This window comes from Archocentrus centrarchus, chromosome 17 (assembly GCF_007364275.1).
Source record: "Archocentrus centrarchus isolate MPI-CPG fArcCen1 chromosome 17, fArcCen1, whole genome shotgun sequence".
Classification (NCBI taxonomy): Eukaryota; Metazoa; Chordata; class Actinopteri; order Cichliformes; family Cichlidae; genus Archocentrus; species Archocentrus centrarchus.
Genome location: NC_044362.1, coordinates 20,489,592 through 20,516,242, shown reverse-complemented (window position 1 = coordinate 20,516,242; position 26,651 = coordinate 20,489,592). Strand labels below are relative to the sequence as shown.

Here is a 26,651-nt window from a genome sequence, read left to right as displayed (position 1 = left end):
GAGTTTGATTCCACCTTGTAGAGTTTGCATGTTCTTCCTGTGTCTGCGTGGATTTCCTCTGGGTACTCCAGTTTCCTCCTACAGTCCAAAGACATGCACTTACTGGGGTTAGGTTAATTGGCCACTCTAAATTGCCCATAGGTGTGAATGTGAGTATGAGTGGTTGTCTGTATCTCTGTGTTGGCCCTCTGACAGGCTGGTGACCTGTACAGGGTGTACAGGGTGTACCGTGCCCCTTGCCCTATCACAGCAATAATTTACAGACACTATCAAGTCTTGAGTTGTGCAGCCCGTCAGAGATGTTCAGTTCAGATACAGACTCAGATATTAAACCAGAAAAACAAAGTTGTGATTTATTTTTCTTTTATTGATCAATGATTTAATGAACACACTGAAGAAATTATGGAAACAAATTTAAATGTCCAGAGTTCTGGCTTGTTTATCAACATCTTCAATATGAAAATAAACTAATATTATACATTATACACATAACTGTCTTCTGTTTGGAGTTCACAGATCAGCATGCAGCTTTAATACAGTAAAGAATCATTTTGAAGGCCTTTGTATACATTAATAAAAATGTGATTATTATTGTGAATGTTTTTTTTGTGTTCTTTTTTTTTATAGATATAGGCTCTGTGGTGGGAAGGGTTGGACCCAAATGCAGGACGCGTGAAACTGGAGCTTAACTCTAAACTCTTATTTGCTGGAGGCTCACAAGTTACAATAAACAAACAACTAAATCACAACCAAGGCAGAGAAAAATACATAAATTAGCCTGGGAGAAAGTAAGGGGGCCAAAACACTAAACAGGGAACACACAGCTAGAGGGTACACAGACGATGACGCAGCAAGGAACAGAGAAAAACTGAGGGCTTAAATATACTCACTTGGTAATCAGGGCCAGAGGTGAAACAAATGAAACTAACACAGAGAAAATAAAACAGTGTGAATAAAATATACAGAAAAATAAAATGTATAAAAATATAAACAGAAAATAAGAGAATGTATAAAAATATATACGTTGTAAAAAATAAAATAAGTGTATACATATAATAATGAAGATGGTGAGTATTGCACTTGGTGAATGAATATTGGATATTACACATATAGGAGTGATAGATATTGTTCAGTATGAATAATATAATCCAGCCAGTTTCGATAGCCGGGATCGGCATTGGATGTTGTAGGGCTGTCTTGGTTGACACGCCTCTGCAACATCGTGTGGAGATCTGGGGCAGTGCCATTGGATTGGCAGACCAGGGTGGTGGTCCCCATCTTTAAGAAGGGAGACCGGAGAGTGTGCTCCAACTTTCGGGGGATCACACTCCTCAGCCTCCCCGGTAAGGTTTATGCCAGGGTGCTGGAAACAAGGGTCCATCCGTTAGTCGAACCTCGGATCCAGGAGGAACAATGCGGTTTTTGTTCTGGTCGCGGAACGCTGGACCAGCTCTTTATCCTCTCAAGGATATTCGAGTGTGTGTGGGAGTTTGCCCAACCAGTCTACATGTCGACCGTGTCCCTCGGGGTGTCCTTTGGGAGGTCCTGCGGGAGTATGGGGTGTCTGGCCCGTTGTTGCGGGCCATTCAGTCTTTGTACAACCACAGTGAGAGCTTGGTCCGTATAGCCGGTAATAAGTCTGATTCATTTCCTGTGGGTGTTGGACTCCGTCAGGGCTGCCCTTTGTCACCGATTCTGTTCATAATTTTTATGGACAGAATTTCTAGGCGTAGCCAGGTGGTGGAAGGCTTCTTCCTTGGTGGCCTCAGAGTCTCATCTCTGCTTTTTGCAGATGATGCGGTTCTGTTGGCTTCATCAGGGGGTGGCCTCCAGCTCGCAGTGGAACAGTTAGCAGCCGAGTGTGAAGCGGCCGGCATGAGAATCAGCACCTCTAAGTCTGAGGCCATGGTCCTCAGCCAGAAAAAGGTGGAGTGCCCTCTCAGGCTCAGGAACAAGTTCTTGCCCCAAGTGGAGGAGTTCAACTATCTCGGGGTCTTCTTCACGAGTGATGGGAGAAGGGAGCGGGAGATCAACAGACGGCTCGGGGCTGCTTCTGCAGTGATGCGGACGCTGCACCGGTCTGTCGTGGTGAAGAGAGAGCTTAGTGTAAAAGCGAAGCTCTCGATTTACCGGTCGATCTACGTTCCTACCCTCACCTATGGTCACGAGCTTTGGGTAGTGACCGAAAGAATAAGATCGCGAATACAAGCGGCAGAAATGAGTTTCCTTTGAAGGGTGGCTGGCCTCTCCCTTAGAGATAAGGTGAGGAGTGCAGCCATCCGGGAGGGGCTCAGAGTAAAGCCGCTGCTCCTCCACATCGAAAAGGAGCCAGTTGAGGTGGCTCGGGCATCTGACTAGGATGCCTCCTAGCCGCCTCTTGGGTGAGGTGTTCCGGGCACGTCCCACCAGGAGGAGACCCCCGTGGTAGACCCAGGACACGCTGGAGGGATTATATCTCTCGGCTGGACTGGGAACGCCTTGGGGTCCCTCCGGATGAGCTGGATCAGGTGGCTGGGGAGAGGGAAGCCTGGGCTTCTTTGCTTAGGCTCCTGCCCCCGCGACCCGGTCCCGGATAAGCGGGAGAGAATGGATGGATGGATGGATGGATGGATGGATGAATAATATAATATTGCACAGAGATGTGGGTATTACACAGTTAGAGTGGGTGAGTGTGTGAGTTCAGGGTGGTGACTGCTTTAGTGAAGAAACTGTTCTTAAGTGTGTTTGTTCTGGCTTTGATGCACCTGTAACACCTGCCAGAGGGCAGCAGGTCAAACAGGTCAAACCCAGGGTGTGAGCTGTCCTTGATGATGTTTTTGGCTCTGCTGATGCAGCGCGGGGGTGTAGATGTCCATCAGGGAGGGGAGAGGGCAGCCTTTGTGCTGTCTTGACTACCCTCTGAAGCCTCCCCCTGTCTGCCTCAGTGCAGCTGCCGTACCATACTGTGATACAGTACGTCAGCAGGCTCTCAATGGATGAGCGGTAGAAGGTCAGCCGCAGGTTTTAGTCTAAGTTGTTCTTCCTGAGGACCCTCAGGAAGTGAAGTCACTGCTGAGCCTTCTTGATGACAGCTGTGATGTTATCTGATCAAGAGAGATCAGCAGAGATGAGGACACCAAGAAACCTGAAGGTGTGGACCCTCTCCACAAGCTCACTGTTGATGTAGAGGGAGTCTGGGTCAGTCCTGTGCTTCCTGAAGTTGATGATGATCTCTTTGGTTTTCATGGTGTTCAGTGCCAGGTTGTTCTCTGAACACCAGGCTGTCAACTTCAGGACCTACTCTCTGTAGGCTGCCTCATCTCCCCTTGAAATGAGCCCGACCACTGTGGTGTCATCAGCAAATTTGATCATGAGGTTCTTATTGTGGGCCGGACTGCAGTGATGGGTGTAGAGGCAGTACAGGAGGGTGCTCAGCACACAGCCCTGTGGGGAGCCAGTGCTCAGTGTGTGTGTGGAGGAGAGATGGGGGCCAAGTCTCACAGTCTGGGGCCGATTGGTTAAGAAGTCCTTTATCCAGGAACATGTGAGAGGGGGGAGGCCCAGGGTGTGCAGTTTGGTGGTGAGAATGTCCGGGATGATTGTGTTAAGCGCTGAGCTGCAATTCACAAAGAGCATGTGAGCGTAGTTCTGCTGTTGCTCCAAGTGGCTCAACGCAGAGTGGAGAGCTACAGCGATGGTGTCCTCTGTGGATCTGTTTGCACGATATGCAAACTGATGGGTGTCGAAAGCGGGGGGGAGATGGTCTTTGATGTGCCGGAGAACCAGCCTCTCAAAGCACTTCATGATTACCGGTGTGAGGGCCACAGTGCGGTAATCATTCAGGCTGGTGATGGATAACCTTTTGGGCATGGGGATGGTTGTGGCTGTTTTTAGCCAGGGGGGGATGACTGCTTGGGCCAGGGAGAGGTTGAAATTCCTGGTGACAATCAGGGTGAGCTGGTGGGCACATGCTCTGATCACCTTGCCGGGTACTCCGTCTGGTCCAGTAGCCTTCCTGGGGTTCACTGCCAAGAGCACGCACTGTACTTCATGCTCCTGGACCATGCGTGGGGTTGAACTGGAGCCCGGTGGGGGGTGGGGGGCAGGACTGGAGCAGATGGGTGGTCCTGAGATGTCTCAAAGCAAGCAAAGAAAGAGTTAAGTTCCTCTGCTAGTGACACACTCAGGTCTCCTGCAGTTACATCACAGCCTCTGAAGTTTTTCATGTTCTGAATGCCCTGCCACAACTCACGTGTGTTATTGCTGGAGAGATGGGGATCTGTTTTCCTCCTGTAGTCCACCTTGGCTTTTTTAATTCCTCTTTTCAGGTCAGATCGGGCAGCTCTGTACAGAGCTCTGTCGCCTGACCTGAAGGCAGCATCGTGGGTTTTGAGAAGTGAACGGACCTGGCTGTTCATCCAGGATTTCCGGTTAGGGAAAATCTGGATGTTTTTGCTAACAGTCACATTTCCAATACATAACTTGATGTAGTCCAGTATTGTCCCTGTGAATATTTCCAGCAATGCTTTCTAATAATACTGCTTGAGGGAAGCTTATATAGTGTAAATAAAATTGGTCCTAGCACAGAACCCTGTGGAACTCCAAGGCTCAGCAGATGTTTTTAATTTTAGAGATATTGCCCAAATGCAAAAAAGCGGTCCTACATATTTGTTTAATATGTGCATTGAAGGACATATCCTGGTCAAAAATGACTCCAAGATTTCTCACAGTGTTACTGGAGGCCAAAGTAATGCCATCCAGAGTAAGTATCTGGTTTGACACCATGTTTCTAAGATTTGTGGGGCAGAGTACAAGAATTTCAGTTTTATCTGAATTTAGAAGCAGGAAATTAGAGGTCATCCAGGCCTTTATGTCTTTAAGACATTCCTGCAGTTTAACTAATTGATGTGTGTCATCTGGCTTCATTGATAGGCAAAACTGAGTATCATCTGCATAACGATGAAAATTGATGCAATGCTTTCCTAATAATACTGCTTAAGGGAAGCATGTATAATGTAAATAGAATTGGTCCTAGCACAGAACCCTGTGGAACTCCATAATTAACCTTAGTGTGTGAAGAAGTCTTCCCATTTACATGAACAAATTGGAGTCTATCAGATAAATATGATTCAAACCACTGCAGTGCAGTACCTTTAATACCTATAGCATGCTCTAATCTCTGTAATAAAATGTTGTGGTCAACAGTATCAAAAGCTGCACTGAGGTCCAACAGGACAAGAACAGAGATGAGTCCACTGTCAGAGGCTGCCTTCCTGGGGCAGAGATGCTGTTTCTGTACTGTGATGAATTCTGAAACCTGACTGAAACTCTTCAAATAAACCGTTCCTCAGCAGATGATCAGTTAGCTGTTTTACAACTACTCTTTCAAGAATTTTTGAGAGAAAAGGAAAGTTGGAGATTGGCCTATAATTAGCTAAGACAGCTGCGTCAAGTGATAGCTTTTTAAGTAGCATTTTAATTACATCCACCTTGAAGGCATGTGGTACATAGCCAACTAATAAAAGCAGATTGATCATTTTTAAGATTGATGCAACAATATTTGGAAAGACTTCTTTGAACAGTCTAGTAGGAATGGGATCTAATATGTTGCTGGTTTGGAGGAAGTAACTATTGAAGTTAACTCCGAAAGATCAACTGGTGCAAAAGAGTCTAAACAAATACCAGCAGTGCTGAAAGCAGCCGAACATGAAGTATGTCTGTGTAGATTCTCAGTTATCCAGGTCATAGTAGTCTCTGGAGCTTGAAAAAGGCGACTGGACTTCTTTTTGTTTCTTGAAGACGTTTCACCTCTCATCCGAAAGGCTTCTTCAGTTCTCAACCAAATGGTGGAGAGACCCAGGTATTTAAACCCCTGTGGGCGTAGTCCCCTGGAGGTGGTTATGACCCTCTATTGATCATGTGCTTGAACACATGTGCCCAGGTGTGAAGGGGGCGTGGGTCATATTTAATCAGTGGTTTCAGTTGAAACCAATTTAGGACTCCGCTCCATTGTTTCCTGTGGCCTATTGAGGTCACTGGAACAAAGGTGTGAATGGGGGTTGAGACGTCTGGGAAGGGAGCTCAGGACAGCACTGTAAGCGGGGGAAAGTTGGTGACGTAATCCACCTCCTCTGTTCAATGATGGTTGTTCACAGTGGACATAGATGGCTTCTTTCACTCCTCTTTCAAACCATCTGTTTTCCCTGTCCAAAATGTGGACATTGGCATCCTCAAAAGAGTGCCCTTTTTCCTTCAGATGCAGATGTACTGCTGAATCTTGTCCTGTCGAGGTGGCTCTTCTATGTTGTGCCATTCGTTTGTGAAGAGGCTGTTTGGTTTCACCGATGTAGAGGTCCGAGCACTCTTCACTGCACTGAACAGCATACACTACATCGCTGATCTTGTGTTTGGCGGGTTTGTCCTTGGGATGCACCAGTTTTTGTCTTAGGGTGTGACTTGGTTTGAAGTATACTGAGATGTCATGCTTGGAGAAAATTCTTCTGAGTTTCTCTGACAAGCCTGACACATATGGGATGACAATGTTGTTCCTCTTGTCCTTCCCATTCTCTGTAGTTTGTGTTTGGCCTTCATTCCTGTGCATCTTAGCTGATTTGATGAAGGCCCAGTTGGGGTAACCGCATGTTTTGAGGGCTTTCTTAATGTGTGTGTGTTCCTTATGCTTCCCTTCTGCCTTAGAGGGAACACTTTCCGCACGGTGTTGTAGGGTCCTGATCACCCCAAGTTTGTGTTCCAGAGGGTGGTGGGAGTCAAAGAGGAGATACTGGTCTGTGTGTGTGGGCTTCCGGTAAACTTCAATGTTGAGGCTTCCATCTTCCTCGATAAGCACCGCACAGTCCAGGAATGGTAACTTGTTATCTCTGGTGTCCTCCCTGGTAAAACGTATGTATTTATCCACTGAGTTAATGTGACGAGTGAAGGCTTCTACTTCTTGGGTTTTGATTTTGACCCAGGTGTCATCTACATATCTGTACCAGTGGTCCAGAAGGTCCAGAATCTTGTACTGGATCCAGATGAAACCATGGTGTCCTTTGATGTGGTTTCACTTTTCACTTGCATACCTACAACTGAGGCAGTGGAGACCGTCAGAAGACGACTACAGGAAGACGATTCCTTACTGAACAGAACCAGCTTCACCCCAGATCAGATTTGTGCACTTTTAGATCTCTGCCTTACCACAACATATTTTAAATACAATGATGGATTCTACAGACAGAAGCATGGATGTGCCATGGGCTCCCCAGTGTCTCCCATTGTAGCCAACCTTTACATGGAGGAAGTGGAAAGTAAAGCTCTTGGTTCTTTCAAAGGGAAGGCAACTAGCCACTGGTACAGATATGTAGATGACACCTGGGTCAAAATCAAAACCCAAGAAGTAGAAGCCTTCACTCGTCACATTAACTCAGTGGATAAATACATACGTTTTACCAGGGAGGACACCAGAGATAACAAGTTACCATTCCTGGACTGTGCGGTGCTTATCGAGGAAGATGGAAGCCTCAACATTGAAGTTTACCGGAAGCCCACACACACAGACCAGTATCTCCTCTTTGACTCCCACCACCCTCTGGAACACAAACTTGGGGTGATCAGGACCCTACAACACCGTGCGGAAAGTGTTCCCTCTAAGGCAGAAGGGAAGCATAAGGAACACACACACATTAAGAAAGCCCTCAAAACATGCGGTTACCCCAACTGGGCCTTCATCAAATCAGCTAAGATGCACAGGAATGAAGGCCAAACACAAACTACAGAGAATGGGAAGGACAAGAGGAACAACATTGTCATCCCATATGTGTCAGGCTTGTCAGAGAAACTCAGAAGAATTTTCTCCAAGCATGACATCTCAGTATACTTCAAACCAAGTCACACCCTAAGACAAAAACTGGTGCATCCCAAGGACAAACCCGCCAAACACAAGATCAGCGATGTAGTGTATGCTGTTCAGTGCAGTGAAGAGTGCTCGGACCTCTACATCGGTGAAACCAAACAGCCTCTTCACAAACGAATGGCACAACATAGAAGAGCCACCTCGACAGGACAAGATTCAGCAGTACATCTGCATCTGAAGGAAAAAGGGCACTCTTTTGAGGATGCCAATGTCCACATTTTGGACAGGGAAAACAGATGGTTTGAAAGAGGAGTGAAAGAAGCCATCTATGTCCACTGTGAACAACCATCATTGAACAGAGGAGGTGGATTACGTCACCAACTTTCCCCCGCTTACAGTGCTGTCCTGAGCTCCCTTCCCAGACGTCTCAACCCCCATTCACACCTTTGTTCCAGTGACCTCAATAGGCCACAGGAAACAATGGAGCGGAGTCCTAAATTGGTTTCAACTGAAACCACTGATTAAATATGACCCACGCCCCCTTCACACCTGGGCACATGTGTTCAAGCACATGATCAATAGAGGGTCATAACCACCTCCAGGGGACTACGCCCACAGGGGTTTAAATACCTGGGTCTCTCCACCATTTGGTTGAGAACTGAAGAAGCCTTTCGGATGAGAGGTGAAACGTCTTCAAGAAACAAAAAGAAGTCCAGTCGCCTTTTTCAAGCTCCAGAGACAGCCGAACATGAAGATAAATCATTTGAAATGGTTATGAATAATCTTTTTCTCTAATGTCTAAAATTTTATTCATAAAGAAATCCATGAAGTCACTACTAGTTAAAGTGAAAGGAATACTCGGCTCTACAGAGCTCTGACTCTTTTCAGCCTGGCTACAGTGCTGAAAAGAAACCTGGGGTTCTTATTTTCTTCAATTAATGATGAGTAGTAAGATGTCCTAGCTTTTTTTTTTTTTTTTGTCCTAGCTTTACAGAGGACTTTTTTATAGAGCAACAAACTCTTTTTCCAGGATAAATGTGTCATGTCCTGGGCCGTTTGCCCAGCATTTTGTGTTTGGTTTTTATTTTCCTGTGCTTCAGTCCCCAGTTTGTTTTGATGTCTTGTTCCCTTTGTCCCTGTCTCCCTGGTATCTATAGTCTTGGGTTTGTTTTGTCATCTTGTTATGTTTTCCTGGTGTCAAGTCTGCGTCTTTGTCTCCCTCTTCTGTCTTCCTGTTTTACTTTGATAGTTGTCTGGTCCATGTCTGTTATCTTCAGTTTTGCTTCCCCCAGTTAATGTAATCAGCGTCACCTGTGTTCCCACCTGTTTCCTTTTCCCTCATCAAGCCCCTCTGTGTATTTAAGTCCTGTGTTTTCTCTGCTTGTTGTTGTGTTGATGTTTCTGTGTCGTTTGTGACCATGCTGTGGCCTGTCTGTGTTCCTCTGTGTTTCCCTTTTTGTCCTGGTTTTCCGTTCTGGTTTTGTTCCTGGTTCCGTCCTGCACTACGCCAAATAAAGACTGTTTTTTCCACCTACCTCGTCTGCCTTGGGGTCCCCTTCCTGCCCGCCACGCAGCTGATCTGTGACAAAATGAGCATCTTCTAATTTAGTGAGACGCCATTTCCTCTCAAGCTTACGGTTTATCTGCTTTAAGCTCCACATTTGTGAATTATACCACAGAGTCAGGCACTTCTGATTTGAAGCTTTTCTTTTCAGAGGAGCCACAGTATCCAAAGTCGTACGCAGTGAGGATGTAAAACTATTGACGAGATAATCGACCTCACTGGGAGCAGCTGCTCTGTACTGTTGGCACATGGCACTGAAGAGCATAATAATGGAGGAATTAGATCCTTAAACTTAGTTACAGCCAGGGGTGAAAGTAGTTTTAAATTCTTGCCGGTACTATGACAAAAACACGCACACACACATACATACATATGATATATATATGCCTGCCTGGATAAGGCAGAAATTAGAATCAGTGTGGAATATATTTTTTTTTGTTAAGGGACTGAGATGTTTGCACACAATGCACACTTAACACAAATGATGACCACCTCAATGCATTCTGGCTCTGTCCACCAATACAAAACTTCTTTACAGAAATAACCACCAAACTTTTGCAAACCTCAATCCTCTTGGCATCCACTGTGTTTTGGAGCTGAATGCACTCTCATGTAGCGTAAATGAAATCTCCGGTCATAAGAAGTGTTTTTGAGCTGTGCTGTGTTGTTGAACTTGAGCAGAATAACATGAAGCACAATTAGTTCATCTCTATTTGCTTTTAATCAAGACAGTTTGTAACAAGCAAACCGACATTAAACGTAGCGGTGAACGTTTTAACCTGTTAATGAACCAAAATCACCTGAAAAAACTACGCCCTCTGGTTATTATTGGCTCTTGAAAACCTATGTCATTGCCCATTAACTGGCAGTGTCCTGTCCTCTGGGATGTAGTGCATTTTATATGAAAGGCTAGCCCAGGGGTGGGCAAATCCAGGCCTCGAAGGCCAGTGTCCTGCAGGTTTTAGATGTGTCCCTGATCCAACACACCTGAATCAAATGGCTGAATTACCTCCTCAGCATGCAGTCAAGTTCTCCAGAGTCCTGCTAGTGACTTCTATGTGTGATTCAGGTGTGTTGGATCAGGGACACATCTAAAACCTGCAGGACACTGGCCTTCGAGGCCTGGATTTGCCCACCCCTGGGCTAGACCCTCTCATTTTGATTGACACCTCAATCAAAATGGGTCTAAGCCTGCCATATAAAATGCACTACTGTACATCTGTGCCGCTTACGGGACGTGGCTGTCCGTTGCGGAAATCCTTGATCTCTGAGGGGAGAGAAGGTAGAGGCTTGAGGCTCCAGCATATTACGAACAGTTCAGAAACAATTTGAAATGACAAAAAAAAAAAAAAAAAGCAATTTATTAACTGATTAAGTTGTGTTTTAGACTGCTTATTGCTGTCTAAAACACATAGTGGATCTATTCAGACCCATAGTACAGCCATGACCGGTTCTGAATGACGGCTTTACAGCAGACAGCCGCTCCAACTTTTGCCGGTACTGCGTACCGGCGCAGAATCTTTTAGTGGTACGCAGTACCGGACAGTACTTACTTACTTTCACCCCTGGTTACAGCACTTTCAGAAAGACTTTTACTGTAATAAAACGTATTTCCCACTGCTGTGTAATCCATTTAAGTAAATGTAAATGTTACTAAGAAATGATCAGACAGGAGGGGGCTTTCAGGTGATTAAAGTGGTGGGTGGGCTCCTTTACATTTTGAGAGAAGCCAATTGAATCTAATAATAGATTAAATGCAGTGCTGAAGCTGTCATTTTCAGCATCTACATGGATGCTAAAATCACTCACTATAATTATTTATCTGACCTGAAGACTAAATCAGATAGAAAGTCTGAGAAATCAGTCAGAAATTTGTCTGGGTCTTTAATTAATTAATAAGCTGGAACTGAAACTGGAGCTGGATGAAACTGCGCTTTATATAAATCAATATAACACTGTTCTGGTCCTTTCACCTTAGCAACATGCTTTGAAACATTTTGATTCAGAACCTTACTTACCATGCAACAAGGAGCCACCCAGCCAAGATGATTAATCAAATACTTGAGTGGTTGACGACTGAGTTACTCTACACATTTCAACCATAATTATTTTTCACACAAAAAGAGACAAATGACACAGTCACTTCAGAAGACACATCTCCATTGCTCTCGAGTCTAGTGGCAGCATGCTTTACACCAGTGTATCCGATGCTTTGCATTGTGACAAATGATATTTTTCTTCAAATTTTAACTTTAATCTCAGAATTCTGGGGGAAAAAAGTCATGACCCAAAACACAAAATGAAAAATAGCGAGGAAAACAAATCCAAAAAAACAAAAACCACAGCACAGGAGAATCAAACTCTGGTGAGGGGCAAGGCCACAGAACTGTTGTGGAGATTGGCCAGGTGGCCTATGGCAGGCACTAAGCAGTTTCAGTCAGGGGACCAACTGGGAGGCAAGCAAAGGTGGCAAAAGAGTTCGGGTGGGCCTGGCAGAGGGCTGATGTAATCCTTGGAGGAGACATTCAGGAGCAGTCATTCAGTCATTCATTCAGGTTTCCCGAAACTGTTGGCAATGTATGATGGCCTCTTCATTTTCTTGCATACCCTGCATGTTTTTGTCTTTTCTTCATGATTTTCAATTTAAATTAACAAAATCTTGTTGGAACACAACTTAGCTGGCATTGCAAGAAAAGGCTGTTTGTGTTCTTATTTTAAAACACATTTCTTGTGGACCACATTGAGTTCTGAGCAACCGTTTTACACATCAATATCATGTTACTCCAGCAAATTCACAAGGATATCCCAAATCTAAATGGAACAGTGACTGCTCCAGATGGGGGTTGATACAAAAAATCTATACTGCAATATATAATATAATAATAATAATAAGATCCCTTCCTTTTGCAATGCATTTTCATTCCAGTTTGACTTATCTCTGTCATGACTCATCTAGCGAGCAGACTCAAACACAGGACTTGTGACTAAAAGTTCAAAAGGTTTACTTACAATTAGGATAATCAACAATTGCACAATGTGTGTCTCCAGATGACAAAGTTCAAATTCACAAAAGGTTACGTTTGTACACATCAGCAATTCCCTCTCACACACAGTCTACAGAACAGATTGAGCCAAAACAAACATTACACTCTTTCTTCACTCACAGCTTCACTCTCTGGGAAAGCAGCGGAAATCTGCACAAATAGAAAACATTAACTAGAAGATAGATTTTTGCCAAAAGTGGTTCAAACAGATATAATAAACAGACAAAGTCACTGATTGATCACTTATGGTAAGCTGGCTGGTTTTTGAGAAATGGTCAGGCACTTTATTAAAAGAAATAACATGGATGCATGAAGATGGGCCATATTTTGAAATGTGTTTTTTTTCTCATTAGCCACTGTCCTGTTCACCTTCCTGTTCAACTGAAAAACCTTCCTTTTTAGCTGAAACTTTCTTGGCTTTCAGTTGTTTGTGTGAGAGCATTTCAGTAGTGTGTGTAAATGATAAAATTTCAATATTGTATGTGAGAGCGATTCACTAGTGTGTGTTAGAGCATTTCAGTTGTGTGTGTGAATGATTAAAATTTAAGTGTCTGAGAGCATTTCAGTAATAATTTCTCTAACGACCCCTCATATGTTGGTAACATGATGGACTGCGTTCTTTTGGGAGCAAGTCTCATCATGATCAGGAATAGAGGCCCTGGCCAAAGAACCATAACTACAATAATAATAATTTTAAAAAAGCTCATCCTACAGTGAGGTCAGTGCCCTATGTCACAGTTTTAGAGGAAGCAATTTGGATCCACACTAATTTAATTCGGTCCTTCTTTTGCCTATGTTTCACCTCACCAATCATTTTTATGACTATTTGGCCTGTTAGTACTTACCCAACATCAGAGGGTCAAAAGCTAGTGTACTCATGGTGTTGGTCCCAAGCCAAGATAAATGGGAGGATTGCAAATGTGGATCCACCTGCTGTGGCAACCAGTTGGAAAATAAGGGAGCAGTTACCAGTACCTCTTATTTCTTGTTTAATCTCCTGAGCAATGAATTAAAAGAAAACCAAAAAAAAAATAAAGAAAACAAAAGAAAGGCATCATTAGAGGATATTTCTTTCCCATATCCAATTCAGGGTTATCAGTCCCAGCTGCCATAGGGCAAGAGGCAGGGTACATTCATGACAGATTGCCAGTGTGTTCGCTGCTTAAAACAAAATGATGTGTGACACATAGCTGTTTTAAAGCAATGGATGAATGTTGATAACTTTGTGGGTACTCTCCTGGATGCACTCACAAATATTTTGGAGGTCTAGAGCTAACTGCTAGATTGCTAAATAGGCAGCTTCCTGGGAAAAAAAACAACAAAAAAAAAAAACCCCCATCAGTGGTCATGTCAGTGGAGGCATATGAGCTGGGAACAATGGGGCCTTTGGCAGGATGCTGGTTTCCTGAGTGTCCTGCCTGTACTTGGTGGTGAAGGGTTTTGGAAAAAAATAACCCTATTGTCTTGCTAATCCTGTTTTTGAGCTTGAGCAGTGAAACAATGTATCTGGATGCTTGCCCAGGATGCACTACTATAAAGCATAGAAACACTTTCTTCTTCATCTACATGGACTGGTAGGTGCAAGTCTTTTATTGCCCTTTAGCTATGGTGCTGTGGATTATGCTGAAGACTAGCGTCATACCTCAAAAATTTATTTCAGCTGATAAATAAAAAAATAAAGTAAGCAGGTTTACTTGCTATTTTCTTGCTAAAAAACAGAAGATTATGATTATTCATTGAGTCTTCCTTGCGTGTCATTAGATGGGAAATCAGTGAATGCCTCCCACCCGACCCTGTCAGAATCAGCTCATATTTTTTCAGTTTGCTTCTCTTTTTTAACTTTATCATATTCAATGAAGCCATACAAAATGTTGTCAGGTGGAAATATTTTTCATTTTTTAAATGGCATAAACCCTATGCAGGCCACCTGAAAAATGAACGGGTGAAAAGACGCCTCATTTTTTTTGAAAATGAGAAATATGGGCAGCAATTTATTTACACGTGTGAAAAGATGGAAATAGAGTATATAAGGCAAAAACAAAGCTTGTAAAAATTTAAACAAGCTTGAAAGTCAGTAATTTAATCGACCACCTTTAATTGTCACAGTCTGAAGTCTCCTTGGCAGCTTTCTTTCATTCTTTAAGTCGTTTTCGGGAATAGTTTTCCAGGCTTCTTGAAGGACATTCAGACCTCTTCTTTGGATGTTGGCTCGCTTTTGTTCTGTTCGCTGTCAAGATGATCCCACACTCTTTTAATACTGTTTAGGTCCAGGCTCTGGGGAGGCCAATCCATGACTGATAGTGTTCCACTGTGTGTTTTTTTTCTATCCAGGCATGCTTTTACTGCATCGGCAGTGCATTTGGGATCATTGCCATGCAGAAAACATGAAGCTATTGCCAATCCAAGGCTTTGCAGATGGTATTGCACGGTGAATCAAAACCTGTTGGGACTTTTCTGCATTCATAATTCCATCAATTTTGACAAGATCCTCAATGCCACTGGCTGAAATCCAGCCCCAAACCATGCCAGAGCCTCCATCGTGGTTTACAGATGGCTGTAGACACTCACGGTTGTACCTCTCTCCTAACCTGCTCCAAAATATATTGACAATGATTAGAACCAAAAACATCATGACTCCATAAGATCCCATACATCAGTCTTTTCTCCCTGTTTCAGTTCCTTAAAAATGTCTTCTTGGCAGCCACACTTTCCCTGAGGCCATTTCTGATAAAAAAAAGACGAGCAGCTGGAGCAACTGAAGGGCCAGATACATATCTCAGGTCCTGTGTCAGGTCTTGGTTGGTTATTTTCCTGTTTTTTAAGTTCATGACTCTCAGATACTGTTTTTAGGCCTGCCACTTCTTTTGTCCTCCACTTGTCCATTTTACTCAGATAAAAAAAAAATACAAGAAAGTCTGGCTCCTTGGAAGCAAAATACAAAGAAATGAGGAGTGGCTCAAGACTTTTTCACAGTACTGTAACTTAAATATGGTAGTTATAGTTCCCGCTGTCCTTAATCATCAGGATGTGAAGCATCAAATACTTTAAAAATTTCTTCCTGAGACCTCTGTAAATAATTTAGTTGTGAAATCAGGTTATCTTTTTTTTTTTGTTTGCATGTTGTTTCAGATATGTTGCAAAAGCAGGACCTTCAGCATTCTACATGATAACAATCTAAACAGGTCATTCACTTGTTTGCCTTAGGTTGTTAAAGTTTACTGAGTGTCAGGCTGGGTAGAGAATGGTCTGTTTTAAATGAATACATGATTGCCATCTAGTGGCTAAAAAATGCCAGGCCAGGAGAATAAAATGGATGAGATGTAATAATGATAATAACACCATATTCCAATTAATATGTATTTAGTAGCAAAATATTTACTGCATGAGAAGTCACATATTTACTTGGTAATAATCACAGTAACCTTCAAGGTTAATATTCTGCTGAGCAGATTACCTTATCATTGGCTTAAGGTTAAAGGTCAAGCTTTAGATGTCATATATGTTAATTACTGCACTATACAGTGTGATCATAAGTACAGTTATGATCTGACCTTGTATACATTTAAAACAATGATTAAAAAAAAAAAAAAAAAAGTATATAGCTGTTATATGATGATGTCCTAGAGCGTTGCTACCAGTGTCTGGAGTTCACTCAGTCAGAGAAGGGCACCGGCACCAAGATGACTAAAAGAAGGGAGAAGCTGCCTTAACATATCCCTGATAGTCCAGATGACCCTAGCTAGGACTGTGGCTTCTTGTGGCTTGCCCCAGCTCAGCCCCTGACATAGACATCTAAGACAAGATAATGTCTAAGATCAAGGCCTTGCAGCCTGTAAGCAAAGCACTGTTATTTCTCTCTCCCTCCATTTTTTTTTTTTGGATGGGTAAGTTGTGAGTTGGATTTTGCTGTCCTGATGGAAAACCTCATCAGCCAGTCACTGTAAGAATAATGATGGTGATTAAAAATAATTGAAAGTTATATGTGTTTTAGTTGAGTTTATACAGTTAATTAAACAATATTAGTCAAAGCTTTCATAATCATGATAACAATCAGATTGTTCAAATACATTTGGAGGCCCTTTTTTTTTTATTATTTCTTTAAGACTTTGTGATGGTTTTTTTTAGGATTCAGTACTGGAATATATAATGGAATATATCCTGCAAAATAAGCACCATTTTTAGCTCATCTGGCCAAAGGATTAATGAGCATCTGTTAATACAATATTAGCCGGAATAAACACACAATGATTACCTACTGAGTCTTCAAGGTCAAGATCATACTTTGTTTTATAGGCACTTTTGCATTTGCACAAGAATCACTACTACTCCTTTTAGTGCACTCATTAATTACTCAACGGGTCTTCACCAAAACTGTGCTCAAGGTCAAGTTCAAGGCCACGGCCATGGTCATGTTTATCATTTTATCGATATAACCTGCAAGCTCTGAAGGATTGTGAGCTGGATAAGCCACTATGTCCTTGGCATTCTGGTTTCATTTCTTTTCTAATTTAAAAGGACAAATTTTATTATGCTTTCCAAATTTAGTAAATTTTCAGCATCCTTTCAACTACTTTGTATTCTTCTATAGGTCTCTTCAAAGCTCTTATTGTTAATAAACAGGAATTTGAGTTAAGGTAAGTTACTCGCAATCTAGTTTCAATAGAAAACCCTGGCCCAGAATAAGACATAAAGGTGAGAAAAGTTAAACGCTGCAAACTACTTAACTTCTGTTTGTAATGTTAATAATGTTTCAAACATTTCATGACCTAACATTTCCCAACATTTTACATAAATTAAAACTAGTTAATAATAATATTAATAATGAATCTGCTCATATAATGAGTTAATAATATATATAGCAAGCAAGGCTAGACTGATACAGCTCGGAAGATTACCTGCATCATGATGTTTTAATCTTCCCCTATGAATCACTGGGAGTATAGCTATATGGATTATCTCAGGTATTAAAATAAAACCTCTTTCTGTAAAGCAAGAGACCTATTCCAGTGCAACAGCATCCTTTTGGGGTTTTTAAAATCTCTCAGATTGCCAGCTTTGCTTTACATTATTTGTCATATGCATGCATATGCATCTTTAAGTGAGTATGGACATGCATAAATATGTGAGGTTTGGCCCGTGTACCTGACACTTAATGTTTTCTCCTAAATAATAACCAGCTAGCCATTTTAGCATCTAAAGTACATTAGCAATCAAAAGATGAACTTTCTGTTGCTTTGTCAATGTAGTGTAATGCACAGTCAATATGAGTTGGTTAGCTCATGTGTGGGGGACGCAAAGCCCTGTCTGAGGGAAGTTGTTGGCATCCTCCTCAAGGCTTTTCATGCAGTCGCTTCAGTGGAGTCCAGCCTTAGTAAAACTGGCACGGGACGCTCTCACCCCGGGGGTAGGAGATGCTCGGCTGAGAAACTGGGAGAAAAATGAACAAATGCGATGGGACTGCCACCACTCTCAGGCTGCCTATGGGATAGCCCTTCACAGCTTGGTAAGAGTAGTTTAATGATAGTGGTAGCAGAGGATCAGAGAAGAGTCCAAGAGCCAAGTTGCATGTTTTTGCTCGGGTGTCTTGTGTCACTCTTTTCTCCCAGAGGGGGGACACATCCAAGTCACATGGTGGAGCTTGATCTGTTACATAAACACAGACCTTAACAGCCCCCAGTCTACTCACATCAACTTTGTTCAGAAAATACATGAGAATAAACCTGTTGTGATGACATTAGTGGCCACCAAGGAGGGTTGTTGAGATGTTCACCCCTCAATGTTGCATCATTCACCAGCCACTACACCACAAAACTTAACAGTTCCCAGTGACCTCTTAAGTCGAAACAGTCTGGGACTCAAAACTTACATATATTTGGTTATAAAATTGATGCATTTACAGTAAACATGAGCCAGAGGCTATGGAAATGGTTATGAAATGATTTAAATAGTGCATATTTACTTACACCACAGGAATTTGGCAATTTTTTAAATCTAATAAGTTCATGAGACATACTAGCGTTTGTCTTTTTTTTAAGTGATCTGTTTAACATATAACAATAAATATAACCTCAATGAATATTAAACACCCTGCTTTGGCAGTCAGATGTGGCCAGTCCTTGTAACAACAACAAAGTCAAACAGTGTCTTACAGGGAAATACTGCAATATTTTCCTGGCTCAGGGCAGTCCAATCAATACTTATCAACATGAACTTCAGTTACCCAAAGCTAGAGCAGTCTGACGTGTCCAAGGACACAACGACTGTGTATTCAAAGCTAAACAGCTATTGGGTTGATTCTATGGGTTGGTGCACTTTTTGTTCTTCAATAACTTTGTGCATCTGATGCATTTAAAAACAATATCTGCAAAAATGAGTTTTTGCTGTTTTGTCATGGTCACTGTTTTCAACAAAAATTGCATGCATATATGCTTTGCTTCTTTGTTTTCTTAAAAAAAAATGCTGTCATAAAAACATCCATCCTGCAAACAGTTCTTTATAATTATAATTACAATACAAAGAAGAATACAAACTCAAGCATAGATTTTTTAATACATGAGGTGTTTAACCATATAATGGTGCTAATCTCTTGACAGAATATATCTGTATATCTATCTCAAAGGTGTTTCCTTTACTCAGAATGTTATGATACCGGAGTGCTAACTGCAGTTCACATCAATGGACAGCAATTTCTGCAACTATCGAGGAACATAAACTCTAATTGACTTCAATTTTAAGTCAAATAAATGTTCATTTCTTAACTATCTTCACTGGACCATCTGTGTCTTCTGGATGATGAAAAGGCTTTAGAGGGAGAGGAGTGTGTTATAAGTTAAAACACGTGCTTAATGGTCCCTTAGGGATAGCACATGTCCAAACGCCAAATGCTCAAGCCATTCCAGAAGCATCCCCTGTCTTCTTTTCCTCATAGCTGCACCAGTGGTGCTTGATACGCCGTATCTCCTCAGTCAGATGAAGAGGCAAGCCTTGAAGGCGAGACCTCTGGAGGATGCGTCCTGCAGGCCCAGATGGCTAGCACTCAGAGCTTTCTTTAGACCACAAACTACTCAGAAAGAATTTGATTTTAATGCGCCCTTCTTCTTTACTCTTATTGTTTTAACGTCGACTTTTTTTTTACTGTCCTCTTACTGCACTCATAATAATTGCCACAATTTATGAAGACAGTGGATATCAAGAATTTTACATCATTTCAGCAACTGTTGAAGTTTTGGTCTGATTGATGGTGGACTTGCTGATGTTGTTGAACATTATTCTTTGCTTTATAGCTGTATACAGATTATAATTAAAGACTTCTTGAGGACCTTGTGAAAGTAACTTTATAATATTATGATCACGTGACACTGACCAGGCACATTTTATTAATGCAAGCCAGACACTAACCAATTTATCTGTCTAATATTAAAAGAAGCTGAGTTTAAATCTCTTTCTAAACTCAATGGCAAGGTCTTGCACACAGAATAAAGAGATGGAGAATTTCCTTCCATGAATCACTTCAGCATCTGCATTTTGGTGTGTCATTTCTGATTGAAGCAATTAATGCGTGCAAGAGAAATGGGAGGATTTCTGTTCACATAGCACAAGTCTTTTCATCATGATAAAAAAAAAAAGCCATTACATGCGTTTAGTAACAATGTGCATCGCTGCACTTCACAGGCCAAGGTGAAAGCCTGAAGAATAAACATCAAGTTGGAAAAAAAACATGTAGCGGCAGCGCAGAATGTGACCTGTCCACTGCTGCTATCTGGCCATCTGCCTGGATGGAAGATGTAAATATTATGACACTTGATATAACTGAGCATACCTGCTGGTTACATTCTAGCGGATCTGTACTGAGGCAAGGTGGCTTATATCTCAGTGACACTGCTGTCCTTACACTCCTTGTCTTTGTCTCCCTAAAGTTGTTTTTTTTCATAACCGTCACCCACTGTAAACTGTTATGTAATCGATAATATAGCGGTTATCTGCATTTATTTTTGTTGATATACTTTATATGACATAAAGAGAGAAGGATAGAGGTAAAGGTACAAATGTTTTGAATTACCTTTTAACATGTGAAGACTATATATACTTTCAATGAGAGTACTAATGCTGATCATCAGTCATTATGACCAGGCATGAAACTATAAACCTGCTAGAAGCTGAGATATTTACTGTATATAGCTGGACACAGAAAGGGACAGAGAAGATGACAAAGTGATAAAAAAAAAAAGGAGAGAGAGAGAGATACTCACATCATCTCTGTTACAAATGTTGCACATGAGCATTGGGGGGGAGGCTGACTGTGTTGAGATTAACATACTCCCTGAGCTGGGTGTTCATTTCAATCTGGAGTACCATATCCTCAAGTCTGAACCCTTCGATGAGGGTCAGTTGCTAGAGGAGGATTTTTTTCTCTGCCTCTCTGTTTTTCTTCTTCTTGTTCTTTTTAATACTTCCTTCCTGGGCAGAAGGCTGGTGTAATAGAAACCAGACGCAAGCTAGAATGTGAGGCATTTACAGTGGTGAGACCTCACTTCTTAACAGTGTGGGAAAACGGGATAAAAAGAAATTCCAGTTCAACAGGTTTAATCCTTTTTTCTTATGTTTTTTTTCTTATGATTTTTCTGGAAGTTATCAGTAAGACGGAAAAAGCCAGGACATTAGAATGGAAGTGGGATTCCATGGATCAGGCTGTGGAGGGGATATCTAGAGAGGGCAAAGGAGACTTTCAGGATGGGGAAAACATGTGCAGTTTTTCCAGGTGAGTTGCTTTTAGCTGGCTTTCTCTTCTAGTCAAAAACGGCAGGATAATAGTTTCTAGTCTACAGTCTCACAACCCTGCAGATGCAGATTTTGTTATGCAGAAAATGTGAACAGTTTACAAGGACATGCTTCTGAAATAACCCAGCTGAAAGGCAATTTAATGCTATTGCAGCAGTCTTTCAAATATCAAATAATTTGACATGTGCAAAGCAACTGAATGCAAGAATGTTGTTTTATAGTGTAAAATAAATTTGGCCGTGACCTGCATTTAGGATGTAACATCTAACCCCGATAGAAAAATACGTCTCAATTAGAGAACAAGTTCTTCACTACAAATGTATACTCTAATTATTCTCATTTAGCCAGAATTCACATTCATAACATGATTTTTAATAACAGGATTTATTGCTATTAAAGAAAATCAAAGAACATAAATTTTAATATTTTCTTTAACTTCCTATATATTTACCTCTAACTACTTCACTAAATAGCTCACTGTTATTTGCACAATAAGCTGCTTCTGAAACATTTCACATCCAAAAAAATATGGCAACTCTTTCCCTTGTTTTTCATGATTTGAAAAATATCACAGCAGAAATGTCTGTTGCTTGGAGTTGTGGTGTGCGGTGTGGGTAGAGGTGTCTTGTATAACATCTGAACAGTCAAAATAAATACATACAATACTGATCTCAGTTTGTACTTAAGTTGATGTTTATTTGTTATTAACAGGAATAGTTGCATATACTTACTCTACTACTACTGTAAGGCAATTTATATTTATCTTCAAGAAAATCTATTACTAAACATGGCAGGTTCTACTGACATTTAAACCTTTAAAGTCAAGAGACACTGGGCTAGAATTGCTGCAGCTTTGCAATAAAAACAAAACTGCAGAAAACTGATATTACAGTTTCTAAAACACTTTGCAAAGCACATTAACAGCTAGTCTACTTGTAGCGAGAGTTGTTGTAAGAATAAGGTTGATTTTAAGATACAGAGGAAATTAACTGCATCCTACATAAAGCAGCCCTTCTGTCATGCCATCCTGGGGCAGACATGAGCTGCCCACCATAGGTGCCATCTGCCTCCATGACGCTGTATCCCTCCCTAGTGTCAGCAGTGCTGGAACTGGAGGGGAGGCCTTGCAACAAGCCTCTCCTGTTCTCTCAGATGGCAGCGGAGATGGCACATCACACGCCAGAGAATACAGTGTTGCAGTCATGAGATCACCATGAACCATGAATGAAGGGATAAAGGGACAATTACTATGCTTATTCCCCCTTACATCTGCCTCACTGGGATAGTAGTGATGCAGGCTATGAGGAGAGGCCGACACTCTGAGATCTCATTTCATCTGTTCGTCTGTGTAGGGCTGTTTGGCATGGAGTGTTAGAGCAGAGCTTGCAGTACGTTTCTGAAGAGGCACTCTGATTGAGGCACACTTTGGTTTCTGAACTGGCTCCAGTTGTTCTCCTGTAGAGATTAGTCTTGTTCTTTGATGAATTGTTTTATCAAAATGATTGCTGGTGGGTTTGTGCATGGCCAGTGGAATGCTTTCTTTTTGTCTTTTAATCTTCGCTGTGCTATTTTTGTACCTTTTCAACCACTTCCAAAACTATTCCACCATGTCCTAATGACATTGCCCTATGCATCAACACAAGCCGTTGTCTTGTTTGTAGCTGTGCAATCACTTGATAATAGGAGTGCCCTTTGCACAGAGAAGTAGCCAAGTGTGACAATAAGATATTGTATGTTTCAGCACGTGCATTTGCAAAGTAACTAGTTACAGTACCATGATGACAGCAACACAGTTAGACAAACACCTTTTTCATAAAGTGAAGTGCATAAAAAATTGGACTGAATTTTAAGTGAACCCCAAAATTAAAGACAAATAATTGTTAATAACTCATTTTCTCTTGATAAAGAATGCCGCATTTCTCAGTAAAAAAAAAAAATTAAACGGCAGAAAATATTTTAAGGCTATAATTCTGGTAATCAGTTAGTCTTTTAAGTTATAGTTTAAGGAAATGCATATGCTTTGAGATTGTAAATTAAGTACCTCTGGGTTTTCTTTACACTACTTTTGTATATTTTTTGTAATTCGTATATTTATATAGAAGAGTAAAAAATATTAAATTAATTCTTAATTAAAACCTTTAGTTAGAGAACTTTACACAATCAATGCAAGTACTTGATATAAAGAATTCACCTGTAAAAAGAATAGCATTCATCAATGTTCCTCTTACTAAATTACAGTTTATTAAATGTAAACTGTTTAAATCATTTCATGGCTCTCAATTCCAAAACAACTCTTCAATAGTTTCTTACCTACACTGTAATAATTCTTGATTTTTTTTTTTTTTTTTTTTAACAGATTCTAGTTGAAAAGCTTCGTAGAGCAACATGAGCTGGAGCTTTCTCACTCGCCTCCTCGAAGAGATCCACAACCACTCCACCTTTGTGGGGAAAGTGTGGCTAACTGTGCTCATCATCTTTCGCATTGTGCTCACAGCAGTCGGAGGTGAGTCCATCTACTCCGACGAGCAGACTAAGTTCACCTGCAACACCAAGCAACCGGGCTGTGACAACGTGTGCTATGATGCATTTGCTCCCTTGTCGCATGTTCGCTTCTGGGTCTTCCAGATCATCATGATCTCCACTCCCTCCATTATGTACATGGGTTATGCCATCCACAAGATTGCCCGAAGTTCAGAGGAGGAGCGCAGGAAGCAGCAAAGACTTCGCAAAAAGCCACCTCCTCACTTGAGATGGAGAGAAAGCCACCATCTGCAGGAAGTCTTAGAGGAGGAGGCGGATGATGATGCTGAGCCCATGATCTATGAGGATACACTGGAGGTCCAGGAGGCCAAGCCTGAACCAGTAAGCAATACTAGCAAAGACCCACCAAAATATGATGGCCGCAGAAGAATAATGCAAGAAGGCCTGATGAGAATCTATGTTCTCCAGCTCACATCACGAGCTATTTTTGAAATTGCTTTCCTTGCTGGACAGTATCTCCTTTATGGTTTTCGAGTTAACCCTTCATATGTATGCAACAGGGTGCCCTGCCCACATAGAGTGGACTGTTTCATCTCCAGGCCCACAGAAAAAACAATCTTCCTCCTAATTATGTACGTGGTAAGCTGTCTTTGTCTTGTGCTAAATGTGTGTGAGATGCTTCACTTGGGAATAGGCACTTTTCGGGATACTCTTCGCATGAAGAGGAATCGTGGTCAGCGAATGTCTTATGGCTACCCATTCTCTCGCAACATTCCAGCCTCCCCTCCAGGGTACAATCTTGTGATGAAGACAGACAAGCCTAGCAGGATCCCCAACAGCCTCATCACACATGAGCAGAACATGGCCAATGTGGCCCAGGAGCAGCAATGCACCAGCCCAGATGAGAATATCCCTTCTGATCTTGCAAGTCTGCACCGGCATCTACGGGTCGCACAGGAACAGCTTGATATGGCTTTTCAAACATATCAAACTAAAAACAACCAACAAACTTCCAGAACCAGTAGTCCTGTGTCTGGGGGCACTATGGCAGAGCAAAATCGAGTCAATACAGTCCAAGAGAAACAAGGAGCAAGGCCCAAGTCAGCCACGGAGAAAGCTGCAACCATTGTAAAAAATGGAAAGACCTCTGTCTGGATCTAGAGATCAATCTAGCAAATCTTTAGTAAATAACAGTAAAAACTCCCCAGAACTGCTGCACTATGTGTTTGTGTGAAAAACGACTTTGGACAATAACAAGTGAAATTTCAATCTCACTATTTAAAGAAGTACACAGTAGGCCTAGTTTTTGGAAATTAAAAAATAAAACATGAAGCAATTATTAACTCCAGCATCATGAATCTTCCTTGTTACTGTAGTGTGTCATATTGTGCTTGCCATAGATTTTGGATATGGTTAACATATGCTTACTTAGTTTAACCACTCTATTTCCAATTAAAATGTCAAAACATAAACAGACTGCTTCAAGCTATTTCTTTACCATAATTTTCATGACTGATTTGAAGACAATTTTCTCTGAAAAGGCACAACTGGATTTGCAATCCACATCTGAAAATGCAGTCTAAAACACTGTACACGTGCACAGTGGCTCATTGTGAAGAATGATGAATGTTATTAGAAGGACGCATGTTTAATATTAAGAGAAGGATTTCTGGATGTAGTGTCAATTTTCTTCTCCCCCTGAAGAAAATTAAATGTGAAATATATATATATTTTTTTTATAAAAATGACAAAACAATTCTGTGTGACTGAAAGCTTTCCATCTTCTTGGTGTGATGATCACTAGACAGTGCGTGTAAAGCCTTTATCATTTCATTTATTTTCCAAAGCATTGCAGAGAAAGAGGTAAGTGAATAGAAAATACAATAAATACTCATTTTATGCAATCTGAAGCAGATGATGCATGCTTTGCAGCTGGGAACATACAGTATAGAGATAGGCTATGGTATCCTCAGCTATTCAGTGACCTTCTAAGTCTTGGCATGTTAGATGAGATGATTTACTTTCTTCTGTTTCTAAAATTGCTTTCATAGTAATGGTTAACCCTGCCTTCACAGATTTCATAGAACAAAGTGCCTCAAACCTAAGACTGTTCAAGTATTTTATTTATGAAACAAAAATAAACTTGTTTGAAACCTCAGATTTCCCTCCTTACAGTAGCACCCTGCTTTTGTCTTGCTGTGCTAATGAAGAAAGTGGTTCTAAAAGTGCAAACTCTTTTTATTGAAGTCTAACAAAAAATTAGAAGCTTTTAAGAAAGTTGGGTTGTTACTGTTTTACTTGACTCAACTCCAAAAAAAAAAATGTAGGCAACTGATTGACCTGAACAAAATGAAGGCAACCAATTCCTTTTTTTTTTTAAGTTGATCAACTTAAAAGTCAAATGATTTTAGAAGTTATATATTTTCATGAGATGCTACATGTACCATTTAATTAGAGTGAAATTAAAGTGCTTATCAAATCAACTTAACTTATAGTAGTATAAGTTAACTTATACTTAATTTTTACTACATTAGGAGGCATGAGTAATGTAATTATACCTTCTCAAAATAAATACATGCATAAATACATATATACTGAAAGTCACATTCAATCATCATGTCTTACATAGAGCTCAGGTGAGTGATTACCTCTTTTTTCTACAAATAGCAGAGTGTTACTTTGCAATTGTATGTGTGCTACCATGGTCAGCTTTCCTGTACATTAATGATTCCCCCTGGTGTGCCGTGAAGGTACTGCAGGTGGGCCTCAATTCAATTCAATTCAGTTTGAATCAATCAATCAATTTCAACTAAATTTTAGTTATGTAGCACCAAATCACAACAGTCTCCTCAAGGCTGCAGTAACAGAATGCCAGATTATTCACAAATATGTATGTTATTTATATGGTGAATTGAAACTGGTAACAGGAGGTGGTTAATTTGTGATATTACACATT

General features: G+C 41.2%; 1 protein-coding gene across 2 annotated transcripts; it reads left to right on the top strand.

Annotated features, from left to right (window-relative positions):
• The first annotated feature begins 13,678 nt into the window (after positions 1–13,678).
• gjc2 (gap junction protein gamma 2) lies at positions 13,679–25,421 on the top strand. Of its 2 annotated transcripts, XM_030752638.1 has the most exons (3): positions 13,679–14,010; positions 21,065–21,194; positions 23,571–25,421. In XM_030752638.1, exon 3 carries the CDS (start codon positions 23,600–23,602, stop codon positions 24,854–24,856), a length of 1,257 nt encoding a protein of 418 aa, XP_030608498.1. In that variant the 5' UTR covers positions 13,679–14,010; positions 21,065–21,194; positions 23,571–23,599; the 3' UTR covers positions 24,857–25,421. The 2 variants fall into 2 exon arrangements, with proteins under 2 accessions (XP_030608498.1, XP_030608497.1); XM_030752637.1 differs by lacking the exon at positions 13,679–14,010 and having other exon boundaries at positions 20,770–21,194.
• Positions 25,422–26,651: the final 1,230 nt, after the last annotated feature.

Excerpts from the sequence above, each read along its gene's own strand:
- gjc2 (XM_030752638.1), top strand. The coding sequence starts at position 23,600 with ATGAGCTGGAGCTTTCTCACTCGCCTCCTCGAAGAGATCCACAACCAC.